The 14,436-nt window shown below is 41.2% G+C and overlaps 1 protein-coding gene and 1 pseudogene across 4 annotated transcripts; one reads left to right on the top strand and one right to left on the bottom strand.

Moving 5' to 3' along the window:
- Positions 1–5,015: 5,015 nt before the first annotated feature.
- On the bottom strand, positions 5,016–9,904 carry Mterf1 (mitochondrial transcription termination factor 1). Of its 4 annotated transcripts, none has more exons than XM_016005670.3 (2): positions 9,821–9,904; positions 5,016–6,300 (listed from the first exon to the last, which is right to left on the bottom strand). In XM_016005670.3, the coding sequence occupies exon 2, from the start codon at positions 6,273–6,275 to the stop codon at positions 5,136–5,138; it is 1,140 nt and encodes a 379-aa protein (XP_015861156.1). In that variant the 5' UTR covers positions 6,276–6,300; positions 9,821–9,904; the 3' UTR covers positions 5,016–5,135. The 4 variants fall into 4 exon arrangements, with proteins under 4 accessions (XP_015861156.1, XP_006987229.1, XP_015861158.1 ...); XM_006987167.4 differs by having other exon boundaries at positions 9,790–9,872; XM_016005672.3 differs by lacking the exon at positions 9,821–9,904 and adding an exon at positions 9,545–9,744.
- Positions 9,722–10,903, top strand: LOC121828188 (CYFIP-related Rac1 interactor B pseudogene; annotated as a pseudogene).
- Positions 10,904–14,436: the final 3,533 nt, after the last annotated feature.

Here is a 14,436-nt window from a genome sequence, read left to right as displayed (position 1 = left end):
AAGGAAAGGAAAGGAAAGGAAAGGAAAGGAAAGGAAAGGAAAGGAAAGGAAAGGAAAGGAAAGGACAAGTCAGTGGAATGATCCCTAGTGATACCCTGCTATACTTGAAGACAGGAGTCTAGCACAGTTGTCATCAGAGAGGCTTCGTCCAGCAACTGATGGAAACAGACACAGACCCACAGCCAAACAGTAGGCAGAGCTTGGGGAATCCGGCAGAAGAGGTGGAGGAAGGATTGCAGGAGCCAGAGGGGTCAAAGACAAAAGAAAACCCCACAGAATCAGCTAACCTGGGCTCACGGGCTCACAGAGACTGAACCAATGACCAGGGAGCCCGCATGGAACTGACCTAGGTCCTCTGCACATGTTATGGTCATGTACCTTGGTCTTCTTGTGGGACTCCTAACAGTGGGAGCGGGAGCTGTCTCTGACTCTTTTGACTGCTTTTGGGACCCTTTTCCTCCTACTGGGTTGCCCTGTCCAGCCATAATACAAGGGGAGGTGCCTGGTCTTACTGCAACTTGATATGCCATGTTTGGTTGATATCCATGGGAGCTCTGCCCTTTTCTGAAGAGAAACTGAGGAGGAGGGGGGGGGCGCTAAGAGGAGAGGAGGGAGGAGAAACTGCAATTGGGATGTAATATATAAGAGAATACATTTTTAAAAAAGAACTAACAATAAAACAAAGTAAATTGAGAGGTTAAAAAAAGCAGAGTTTAAATTTCATTAAAACAAAGGATGATATAAAAAATCCATTGATGCCATTCATTAAAGGATTGAAAGGGATGGTTTTAAAGGGATTTCTCAAAAGTCATCATTCATCCCCAATTTAAATAAACAAATCTTTGTCAACTAAGAATAAAAGGACATTTCCTCAATTTCATGATTAGCTGTAACTTTATCTCTTTGTATTGTTCAATGATTTGAGCAATGAATGTACATTACCAGAGAACAAATCCCTTTCCACTGTAAATATTATTTTTTTTTACTTTTAAAAGAACATTATACATGCATACAATATATTTTTATTATATTCACCTCCCCCCCCAACTCCTCCTGGATCCACTCTCCCCACCCCTCCCAATTTCATGTCTTTTGTTTAATAACACATTGAGTCCAATTTGTGGTGCCCATATATACACCAGTGTTGAGCCATCCACTGAAGGATTGTCTGCCCACCAGAGGTGACATCCACGAAAGAGCGAGCAGCTAACTCTGTCTCCACTACAGCCACCAACTGTCAGTGACCCCTCGGCTAGGGATGAGGACTTTCGAACACCTTTTGCCCTCCAAACTAAAATGCTAACTGGCTTGAGCCAGTGCAGGTCTTGTGCAGACCACCAAAGCTGCTGTGTATTCATGGGTGCAATGGGATTTTCATGTCCAGAATTTACTGTTTATCACTAGTGTGCCCCAACCTCTGACTCTCAAAATCTTTCTACCGCCTCTTCAAACTTTTTTGAGTTTGAAAAGAAGATGTATGATACCAATGTTCCATTAATGATTGAGCACTCCACAGACATTTATTCTCTGCACTTTGATTAGTTGTGAATTTCTGCATTAACTACCACCCATTGCACAAATAAGTTTCTCTAATGAGAACTGAGATTCATTAGAGCTGGGCACGAATCTATGGGCATAGCTGTATATTTAAAGAGCAGTTTGATATCATCCCTTCCCTAGGACCTATGAGTTCCTCAACCATTGGTTCTTGGCTAGATCTACAGTCCCAAGAAGAACAAGGTCCTAAGTCTGATTGACTATCTCATGGCTGACCGACAGGTGTTTTAAAGGCCAACATTTCCCGACACTGAGGCTCTTCAAGTTTCATTCCTCTGTTTATGCCATATTGCCTCAAGAACCTGCTGTGACAGGATTCATTTTGATAACGGGAGGGAGGAAACAATTGTAAGCAAGTCATTTGTATCTTTTATTTATTTAATGTGTATATGTGTACCACATGTATACAGGTGCCCAGAAAGGCCAGAAGAGGGTATCAGATCTCGTAGAGCTAAAGTTAAGACAGTTGTGAGCTGTCTGATATGGGTGCTGGGAACCAAACCCAGGTCTCAAGAGCAGCAAGTGCTCCTAACCACTGAGCTACCTCTCCAGCCCCCATATGGATCTTCTTGCTCATTTTCATTATTGTGTTACTCCCTCAAACGATGCTCATGCTTCTGAATTCTTCTGATCGTTTCAATATGACTGACAACTCCCCATTTGTTTTCACTTGTGTTTTGTTTTTTTGTTTTTTGTTTTTTTTTTTAATTCGGAGCTTAGCTAAGTAAGGAAGGCAGAAAAATGCAAGATCTATTTTGCAAATATAAAATACAAGTTTTTGGTTCTGATTTAAACCATATTTTTGACAAGGATTTTAAGCTGATTAATTTCTAAGTGTATTTGGTACAGAGACAAAAGATTCACTGATGCAACCCCATCCTTTCTGTATCATTATTAATCAAATAAATATTTGAATTTTTTTTCTTAATGCAGCATGTGTAAAGACTAAACTTATATGCATGAATGCTTTGTGTTCACTACAAAGTTCTAATACGGAATTATAATTCTCCCATCTACTTTTGAACATTCAGTGTCACCATCATCAACTATCAAGGTACTTTCCCAAGGTACTATGCCCAAATAATATGTGCCACATTGTATGTTTGCATGGATATATTATACAAAGAAAAACAGGAAGGGTGGCCGAAATGTGGCTTATCTCTGGAAGACAATATCATAAGTTTTTCTTCTTTCTTGTGATTTCATGTCCTACCTACTCTCAGACACACCCACTGAAACTATAAATGTTCCTTTCACTTACAGCAACAACAACAAAATAGTACTTGGCAACTTTGGAATTTGTGTTTGTTGCTCTTACTTGTTTTCAAGAATCGGCTCCCTGGTGGGAGCCTGAACCTTTACTTTCATCAATACACCTGTCTGTCTACAGGCCGATGTGCTTAACTCCGTGATCTGTGTGTCTCTAACATCTCATCTGATTTTAAAACTTTAAAAAAAAGGGCTGGTGAGATGGCTCAGAGGTTAAGAGCACTGCTTGCTCTTCCAAAGGTCCTGAGTTCAATCCCCAGCAACCACATGGTGGCTCACAACCATCTGTAATGAGATCTGGCGCCCTCTTCTGGCCTGCAGGGATATGTGCAGACAGAATACTGTATACATAATAAATAAATAAATCTTTAAAAAAAAACTAATTAAAAAAAAAAAAAAAAGGTTCTCCTTCAATGGCACTCAAACCCTGTTGTTTGAAACATTAATCTTGCCTGGCAGTCACACCCATATCCCTGCCCCCATGTCTTTAATGTCCAATGGGTGTATATTATACTTCTGTTCGTCCTGTATAACCCAATGGCACTTACAACCACAACTGCTACACAGTTTCTGCTAGCCAGGTACAATCTACAAACAACACAAATTTACTCCTGTGGTGCCAGTGTTGCTGTGTCCTAAGGGCTCTCTCTGGGGAGAGGGTGAGAAGGTGAGAAGTCACTGACACAGACTATGTGAGTGAGGTGAAAAGCAACCAGCAGACTCATATATTCAGCAATGGGGAGAGCCTTATACACCCTCCTCCCAGCACCCAGGCTGGGGCCCCGTCTGGTGACATTGTGTGGTTGCCTCTCATTGGCTGGGCACAGTGAGGACCTCTGACAGCACCTGTTGCTAGGCCCTCAGGCAGACTCCAGATTGGCTCATCTCTTGGCCTTGCAGGCCTTATTTTCCTACGCTATAGGACAGAGGTTGGATACTGGTTCCCTAGGCTAATCTCAACATGCCAACAGGATCAGCCCTAAGGGAGAATGCTTCTGTGCCATCCCTAAAGGAGAATGTATCTGTGCCTAAGCCACCTACATTCCCTACCTATGGCGGTTCCTTCCTCTATAAAAGCCCAAAACAGCAGACAAGTCTTTCTTACATTCTATCCCTCTGACATCTTATATACCCTTCTTCCATTTTTAATGGCCTTCTGATTAGATGACCTAATGACCACCCAAAGAATTCAGGATCATCTCTCCTTAAGACTTTTAACATAAGCATTTTTGAGACAGTCTCAAGGTTATAAACCTCAAATTCAGAATACTCTTGCCTCAGCTTTCCAAGTGCTGAGATACTTAAGCACATTTTAATTTAATATACCTGCAATGTACCATATCTTCATGCTTCTGGCAACTAAGATATTAACATCTTTGAGTAGCCATTATTCTACCTTCTAAGTCACACCTGTATAAAAGAAACCAAATATACCAACCCATAGTTCATTTTGTCATGGGGAGGACACTAGTTGTTGAAATGAAAAATGTAAATGATGAAAACTCAGTATTTTACTGTTTTTACTGGCATGACTCTCTGAAATTAAACCCTAATTATTTATATTGAGATAAAAGAACATCTTGGGACTGAAAACAGTGAGAATAAACAGAACTAACCCGTACAAAATCATCAATTTCTTTTTCTGTGCTGGGCCTCTGACCAAGGGCCTTCCATGTGCTGAGAAAGCTTTCACCCACTAAGCTATGTCCTCAAACCAAGTCTATTGACTGTTAAAAGCTGAACGGAAACTATGAAAGCAAATTCCATACAACCTTTCTACACACTGTCCTACTGTAGAATTCAGGGACAGAGCAGCCACAGCCTACACCATATATAGACTGTTACGTTAACTTAAACTAGGAAGGAGTAGCTGGAAGGACCATATTTGAGCACACACTGAGTTCTTATGACCTATAAAACAAAATATCCAGTGTCATTATACATGAGTCTGTGGTGAAAATCAAAACTTGTGAGCCAGCAAGACAGCTCAGTGAGTGAAGACACTTTGCCTCCAAGCCTGATGACTAAGTCTATCCCTGGCACCCACATAGCACAGAGGCCCAACTCCTAAAATCTGTCCTCAACCTCCCCATGTGCCACGGTATGCACACACACGTGAACACATGCAGACACACACACCCACACCCCAAAATACATACATACAAACAAAACACACATACAAATAAATGTAATCTTAAACATTTTTAAAAATATTTATTTAAAAAAAAAATAAAACTTTTGTTTTGGAAATGCCCAAACTGGGAATAGCACTACACTGTAAGATTCCTTGAGACTCCTCCAGTACTGTCCTATTCATTTAATTTCTTCAATTTAGCTTTATATCTTTTCTGACTCCAGGACAGGAGAGCAATGTTGGATGACCTCAAGTCATATCCAGCATGTACCAACTCTTTGATTCGAGTTTTTAAAGTATTTATGCTTGCATCCAAAACCCTAGGGTTTTCAATTATTTGTGAAATGCTGATTTTTCCTTCTATGAGGCAGTCTATTTTATCATTAAACTTTTTCTCTGACAAGAAGACCACATTCAGATAGCTTAGGACAAACTTCTGCACCTCCTCATCAGTGCATCCCAGAGACAGCAGCTTCTCTTGGATATTTGTGTAGTTCCTTTTGGTACAGTCATTGGAAAGATCTAGGATTCCAGCTCCTGGGCCACATATCAGAAGCAGCAGGTTCTCCTTGTTTAAGTTGAAAGTTGACTGTAGAAATTCAATGTTAGTTTTCACCCGTTTGGTGCTCTGAATTAAGATGGAAGGATTTTTACAAATTATCTTCCTGACAAAATCTGTGGGATCATTGTGACCTAAGGATATACTGGTCTCATGCAAAAATTCAACCATTTGTTTATTCAAATTCAGGCTATTGGAGAAGGTCCTAGGAGCATTGGTCAACAGTCGGTAGAGGCATTTATTAGTCAATCCAACAGAGCAGAGGAACTTTATATTATTCTCTAAGTTTAGGTTGTTATTAGATCGAAAAAAGGATTCAGGAGAACGCTCCAAAATATTTACAATTTCAAGGTCGGATGCCATAATCTTTCTCCACAGCTCCCACCGTTTTGAAAGACCTTCCAGAGTGCGTGTTATGGCTCGTGGGTATCTTGATATGATACTACCAATGACTTTGTCACTAGCTCCTTTGGAAAGAAGGAATATCTTCAGCGCCTGCTCATTTGTACTCACCCTGTTAAACACTCCAGGCTGCCGTCTCCTCGCCATGTCAACATCAACTCCCATGGTGACTAAGTTCTTCAGTAGGTCCTCATTCTTCAAGGGCTCCCTGTCTTTACCGTCACATTTCACACTAAAAGGCCTCAATGAAATCGATTTGAGGAAAACTTCTGCTGAATATTGGATCATCCAACCTCTCGAACCAAAGAGGAAGTTCCTTGTCATATACCAGACGTTCCTTGATGCCATGATCATCAGATAGCCCAAAGCTTTTCAAATGCTGTGTAAAACAACATACAATGTTAACATATAATACTACAGGATGCCTTGTTAAATAGCCGATGACAGTATTGTGGTCCTTTCAATACAATGGCCTTTTCCAGAAGAAAATGCCTGTTCCTTCACCTTCCCTGGCTCTGCACTAATACTCCGCCTCACTGCTTCTGTTGGGTACCTACGGACATAGGGCTCTACCACCTTCAGCATAAAGAGGAGCGGAATAGCACCACTGCTGCACAAGACTGCCCTGCCCCTGGATCTTCTTCTTACTTTACTGTGCCTGTTTTGACTATCTGGAATCAGCCCCCCTTCCCCCCGACACACACACACACACACACACAATCTCTTTTTTTGTGGTTTCTACATCTTGGTTTGTTCCTAATAAATGGCATTTTTACTAACATCTTGCCTTTCAACTTGTCAGATGTCTGACCTGACCATTCCCACAGACACTAGATTTCTTTGTTGCTGGCCACCTTGATTTCAAACCATAAATACAGCCCTGAACAACAACACTTCAAATTGTCTAGTTTCCATCTTTAGTGTATTTTTCTGGATTTATAGTATCCTTTAATGGATCACATTGATTCCTAGCTTATTCAAATCTCTGGACAACAGCTACCAACACCAATCTCCACCTCAGTTGACCAAATTGTTTCCTTGATTGTAATGCAATATTTCTAAGTTAATCTCCATCTTCAAAATTATAGAACTGAGGGAACGGAGTGTTCAGTGGTAGGTTCAGTGGTACAGCACGTGCTCAGCATGCATGAGGACTTGAGTTCGAACCCCAACACCATAAAGGAGGAGGAATTGGTTTTCTAAGTTAAGGGTTGTTTGGTCTTAAATCTAGGACAAATGGCTGAGGTGCCTATTTAACATACCAAAGCTGACCTGGCTGCCAGGTTCTCCCAGCACCCCTCAGGCCTTACCTGTCACAGGTTGGCATTCCCCAACCCTATCCTGAATGCTCCAGTCCAGGGGCTGGGCTGCCCTCCCCACAGCTGCTCATCCCTATATAATCCAGCTATTTTGGCTATGCTGGCTCTTTTAATCCTTTTTAGCATTTTTGCCTTTTGGCCTCTTGGCCCCCACACAAGGTTCTGCTTTCTCCCTCTCCCTTCCCCGTCTCCTCACACAGCCCAGCTCGGTCTACTTGTCATGTCCACCCTGGACTCTTCCATATGCCTCTGGCTGTTTTCTCCCTCATATCTACAATAAACCTTTTTCTCCACCATACCTAGAAGCAGTCATATCCTCCTTTTATTTCTTTTTTTCATTCAAGAGTGGCTCCTAGTAGGTCAAACACTCCAATGATGGCCATATAACCAAAGGAATATAGGTAACTCTAATTGAACTCAATGGTGAGAGAGAAAGAGAGAGAGAGAACAAAGTTGAATGGTTATAGCATGGAATGTGGATCTAGGAGGAGTTGGACGAGGGGGTGAATATGATCAAAACTCTCAAGTAATTAAAGAAAAAATATACATTCAAAAAGAACTAAGGCTCTAGCTTGTACCATTTCCCTTCCAGACACTCATGGGTGACCTCTGCTGGAGAACAGAACTAAACACTATCAGATTACAGTCAGACAAAGTTTTATAAAGAGCTTTATAAAAGTAAGAGTGCAAAATGATCCAACAGGATATAAAGAGGAAAAACAGTATAATTCTTAAACTATACTAGTCTTATCCTGTGAAAAATTTTACTTTTAGTGAATTCTCTTCAGATATTTAGCACTATAGTAAACAGATAAATATGCCACAGAATATTCAAGAGAAATTCTAATACAGATAAGCCAAAAATATGCAAAAGGTATGCCAAGACTCCTAACAAAGGGGTAAAAAAAAAATCTGTTAGGGTTTCTGTTAGATCTTCACAATTTGATTTTGTTTCTCTTTATATAACTTATTCTCAAACAAATTAACTTCTAAATGAGTCAACATGCCCAGGACTGAACTGAGCATCTATGAAGCCCCAAACCAGCCCTCCTTTGATTAATGCCATTTAAGATAAGCACCAGGAGGGCTTGACTTTCTTCCTCTTTCTTAACCCTAAAATCATCAAACTGCACATGTAGCTTCGCTCAAAAAGAGTAACAAAGCAATCTTATTCTGAACATCCTGGCACATTCTAATCTCTTTGTCTTTGCTGTCTTCACATTATTTTTAACTGATATAACAAATACAATATATATTATATCATATACATGATACATGCTTTTATTGCCCTCATTACCACTGACCCACACCACTGGCCCTCTTCCTTCTCCCAAAGTTCTTCTTTTGCTTCCATGTCACACACATGCATATACATATATAACTTACATAAATCTAAATTCTACATTAGAAACATGCCCTATTTTTTTCCCCATAATTTTTTTATTGCCCATCCCCTTGTTAGATTCCCTTTCTCCCAGCCAGTGCTTTCTACTTTCCTATTTCACACACATACACACACACACACACACACACACACACACACACACACACACACACGCTCACACCTTTCTGGGTTTCATTTATATTGTTAAACTGTCTGTTCTTTCTGATAGGGTCAATTTCTTGAATCCTAGCTGTACAAGCAAAGTGTTGCATAAACACAATCTCCCTTTTAAAACAGATTGTTGAGCTGAATTTGTAACCTCTGGCAAGAGGTTACAATAGCCTAATGCAATTTTTTAAAAAAGCAAATATCGAATATTTTACTTTGATCTTCCTCTCAAAGTAAACCATTTTCTTAAGTAATGTTAAATTTAGCGAATATGATGAAAACCTTGGTGACTGTAACTATCGAGGTCTAAGGAGGAGGATTTATGTTCCCTTCTGTTCCATAGATGGTCAGCTAACGGGCTTTTGAAGAAAACAGCTAATCACTGACACTGGGGCACCACAATCCAGCTAATCTTTTAACCCAGCATTTAAGTGTAGTGACTTTTACAGAACTACATCTCCACATCATATCTGTCTTAAGATAGGAGACTTTGGATCTCTCCAAAAAAGGTAAGCAGACGTTTCTACCATCACAGCTCCAATCTAGAAAAGAAAAGGCAAAATATCGCCAGCGAGGTAGAGAATAAAGAGGCTAGACACGTTTTTTGTGAGACACACTAGCTCCCGCAAACTAAACATTTCTCAGTCCCCAGGAAAAGAAAACCGCAACAAAACGCCCACCTCCGTGCAAGGTGGGGGAAAGGTAACAGAATCACAATGGGGTTTAACACCAGAACTCAACGTTTCACGTACATTTTCTCCTTAATCCCCCACATACACAAGGACGTAAGGGGTGGGCACTGTCCCTAAAGTTACGAATTTTGACACAATCCGAGCTCCTTTGCTATCTAAAGTGCAGAGGATGGGTCTAAACTGAGACCACCGGAACCCCTCATCGCAGGCTGTCCTTCCCTCCAGCGCAATTCTGCTATGGCACTGCACTGCAGGACAGAGCCTCGCGACCCGCTGAGAAGCACTGCAGCAGCTCCCAACCTCACCCGTGCCGTAGTTTGTATTCGCGCTCCATACCAAAGTTCGCGGTAGACACCATTTACTTCCGCTTCTAGAAGCCCAGAAAGGATGGAAGGGCGGAAGTAAAGGCTAACTTCCGGCCTCCGGCCGGGCGCAGAGATGACGTCATCGAATCTGCGCCCCCAGGCGGCGGTGCCTAAATCCTTGCTAAGCTGACCGCGGCGCCCAGCAGGGGGCGGCAAGAGACCGTCCTGGATGCCAAGACCAGGCTATGGGGCTGGTTTTGGACCTTCGCCGGGGCTGGTATCCTGTCTGTGCCAAGAACAGGTTCGGTTTTGGTCACACTCTTCTCTTAGGTTGCTTTATAGATCATTAATTTCTTTTGCATTTTTCTGTTTGGTTTGGTGTTTGCAGGAATAAAGATTTATCTTGGGGAATTTAAATGACTAACAATCCGTTTACCTGGTAAGTGAAAGTACCAGTGGTCTCAACTTCCGCTTGAATATTCTCTGCTCTACATGCCCGGCACATGTTCTTTTATGAACACCAGAGCAGGCTTAAGTCTCTATGAAAGTGATGTCGTTGAGAAAAAGTGTAGCTGAGATATTGGAGAGTTTGGGGAATAGGAATACCAAAGGTAGGGAGTGAAAGGTGAGGAGCAAATAAGAAAAGGATTAATAATGCGGGGGCAGAAGGAGAAAATGAGGTAAATGATGTATCAGCAAATCGAATGTCTTTGTTTTATGCTGAGGTCACCACAATGCTGAGAACCTTAAGTGATACAACCACAAAATTTGTAACAGAGAATAAAAATCTACCAATAGAAAATACCACCGATTGTTTTAAGCACCACAGCATACAGAGTCATTCAGATGTCCGGAATACAGAATCAGATTCACCAATGAAAAGACAGTATCGTTCTGCTTGAGGGTAATGGTGGGCATCATAATACTCTATGACAACGTCCATCCAGTGGGAGCATTGCCAAAACTTCCAAAATTGATATGAAAAGTTGCATTGAAGTTCTTAAAGGACCAACCTCCTAATAGTGTAGAAGGTCTTCTCAATGCTCTCAGGCACACAACAAAACATTTGAATGATGAGACTACCTCCAAGCAAATTAGGTCCGTGCTACGCTAAGAGGTTTGGGGGCAAGGCCCTGCTGCAGATGGAGCATGGTGTTCTTCGGTGACCGAGAATGCAGACTTTAGTGATTGCCACTAAACCCCTTTATTCTTGCTTTGGTTTCTTTCCTCTGTTCCTCTTTACACTTTTTAAATCATGATCTTGTTCTTAAGAATCCTTTTTTATGCCAAAATCAGTAAAGTTACACTTTGAAAGGGATTTTGTCCTGTCCAAACAGGCCATCTAAGGCAGCTAATTATGCATTGCATTGCATTGAGGTGCCTACTGAGAAAAGGTCTGTGACTTGAACTAATTTTTTTTTTAAAACTTATATTTAATATTACTTCGCCAGCATGGCAAAACTGCCTATCCTGCTATTTAAAACCCTCATGAATTTATTTCTACTGCTGCTTTTTAATGTCCAACCAAATGAAATGTTTAAATTAACTGTGTGGTACAAATGGTACCCAACACAAACTTTTTTAAATTAGTAGGGCTTTTGTTTAAAGTTTTAAGTTTGCATTTTGACTTTTTTTTTGGTAAGGATGAATATTGTGTATTAAATCTTTATAGCTAACATTAAAAGCTGTAATGTGTGCATAGAATATTACATATGCACGTTAATGTTTAAAAATGGCTGTTGATTTTAAAAAGGAAAGGAATCCAGAACTAGGAGCAACATGGTAGAGTTTTCCTAAGGCACTGTTCTGGAGTTCTCATCTCTCTTGAGTTTTTATGATGATTAAGTCAACTTTATGTCAGAGTTGTGTTACTATGCAAAGATCTCTCTCCTACAGTCTCTTTTCCTAAAGGATGGTGTTATGTGATGATGCTGTGGTTTTAGATGACCTCACTTGGAAGGAGGAGAGTAGGGAAGTCTATATCAAGACACTAGAACTAGACTTGAAACACTCCAGAGTTAGAGTGAGTATGAAGTTCAAATACCAAGTTTATGCTATTTTCAGAATTGCCTCTGCCCTTTTATAAACAAATATTAATAATTATACAATAACACTAATTAATAACAACTATAGTGCCTGATATGTCTGCCTGACTAACTTTTCCTTGGGAAGTTCACAGTCCCTGACTTTATCACTTGTGTTTGAGTGGTAAGGTAAACCCAATTACAGTCATAAAGGAATTAGCTCTCCATTCCTCCAAGAGCATCCTCAGTTAAAATACCACCCTTCACGGACTCCAGGATTCAATAAACAAATGTCCTTTCTACCTCCCCCTCAATTACACAAATCTTCCATTTTCCTGTAGTTTCTCTCAAGGTCATTACCTTAGTTAGGGTCACTATGGCTGTGATGAAGACTATCACCATTACTATTGATGTGTTATGCTTCCACAACCTAGTTCATCATCAAAGGAAATCAGGACAAAAATTTAGACAGGGCAGGAACCTGAAGCCAGGAGCTGATATCAGGGCCATGAAGGAGTGTTGCCTATTGACTGGCACTTCATGCCTTGCTCAGCCTGCTTTCTTATAGAAACCAGGACCACCAGCCCAGGGATGGCACTATCCATAATGGGCTGGACCCTCCCCCATAAATCACTAATTGAGATAATGCCCTACAGGCTTGCCTACAGCTAGATATTATGGAGGCATTTTTTCTCAGTCTAGGCTCCCTCTTCTCTGATGACTAGCTTATATCAAGCTGACATAAAACTAGCCAGTATAATTATCAAGAGAACTTGGCTTTCTACCAGAAATCTTCTATAATCTTGCATATGAAAACTGTAGGGGACCTCAAAGTCAGATCATGATCCCCCAAGACCAAGTTCTCAGCACAAAGGAGATTTATTTGCCCCAGAGGGACAAAGAGCAGAGAATAAGAGACAAAGACAGGAGCTAGAGGATGAGGGAGAAGGGGACCGGAAGGAGGAAGAGAGGAAAGGGGGAGGGAAAAAGGACTGCCTCTGAATAGAGAGGAGACAGACATTGCCCATAGGCAAGTGGTGGTTTATAAAGGCAAAAAGGGAAATTGGCATGTTAATTAGGAGAGCCAAAGGGAACTTTTGATTGGACTTCAATACTTTGATAGCTGGACTTTGGTGGTCAGCATCAGGGGAAGAAAGTGGCCAAATAAGGGAATGAACTATAGCTAGAGTTTTCCTGCCTGGCCCACAGTCAGGACAAATCTCTCTCACCCGCCAGTCCCACAGCCGCTCAGACACAACCAAGTAAACACAGAGGCTTATATTGCTTACAAACTGTATGACCATGGCAGGCTTCTTGCTAACTGTTCTTATAGCTTAAATTAATCCATTTCTATAAATCTATACCTTGCCACGTGGCTTGTGGCTTACCGGCATCTTCACATGCGGCTTGTCATGGTGATGGCTGGCAGTGTCTCTGACTCAGCCTTCCTCTTCCCAGAATTCTTCTCCTCCTTGTCCCGCCTATATTTCCTCCTGCCTGACTACTGGCCAATCAGTGTTTTATTTACTAACCAATCAGAGCAACACATTTGCCATACAGAACATCCCACAGCAATGGACCCTGGTGTCTAGCTTTAGGAATGTAATCTAACGGGTTTTTGTTTGTTTGTTTGTTTTTTGTTTTTGTTTTTTGGTCTTGTTTGTTTATTTGTTTGAGACAGGGTTTCTCTGTGTAGCTTTGCGCCTTTCCTGGAACTCACTTGGTAGCCCAGGCTGGCCTCGAACTCTCAGAGATTCGCCTGGCTCTGCCTCCCGAGTGCTGGGATTAAAGAAATGCACCACCACTGCCCGGCCATCTAACGGTTCTTAGCAAGGCAGAGGGAATGGAGAGAAGGGCAAGGCCTGCCAGAGCCATGTCTGCTATGCTCGAGCTGGCCAGAGTCTCTTCAAAACCTCCTCATAGAGCTCTGGTTGATTAAAGCAGTAAAGTGAGTCAGAGTGTTTCAACACTGCAAACTACCCAACAGAAAAGCTAGCTCAGTTTCCTTCCCTTGGAAAACAATTGCTTTCTAATGACCACACAGTCCTAAAGAATTTACTCCAGGAAACTTACTTTCTCTGAAAAGTGCCTAACCAGAATCTAGAAAACTCCTTGAGTCAGATTTCTTAATTTAACAAAGGCCCGGGGCAAAGACCTGGACACTGACTTGGGAAATCACTGACTGCAGACCTGAAAGAATCCTGGATTCTGATGGGAGTTAGGCTAACGACATGAGCAGGACAGAACTGACCAAGAGAATCAGAGTAATCCTTTGAAATCCTGTTCAGCCATATGAGTTTAAATGCCTGTGGCATGTTTTGATCCTACAGAACTATGCTTTAATCAATTACCATGGAGTAATTTTCAATCTTGGTAGAGAATTGATCTCAGCAGAGTTGGAAAGCAAGTACTCAGAAGAGTGTCATTTTCCTTGTTCAAAACTATTTACAGTATGTTTTTAAATTCCATTTTTAAAGATTTCTTCCTCATTTTTATAGTGTGGTAGTTGTAAATTTAAATCCTTTGAAAGAGGAAATCTTTTTTTTTTTTTTTTTTTGGTTTTTCGAGACAGGGTTTCTCTGTGTAGCTTTGCGCCTTTCCTGGAACTCGCTTTGGAGACCAG

The sequence above is a fragment of the Peromyscus maniculatus genome, chromosome 3, assembly GCF_049852395.1.
Source record: "Peromyscus maniculatus bairdii isolate BWxNUB_F1_BW_parent chromosome 3, HU_Pman_BW_mat_3.1, whole genome shotgun sequence".
Lineage (NCBI taxonomy): Eukaryota > Metazoa > Chordata > Mammalia > Rodentia > Cricetidae > Peromyscus > Peromyscus maniculatus.
Note: the sequence above shows the minus strand (reverse complement) of the source record. Positions and strands in the feature narration are given on the sequence as shown.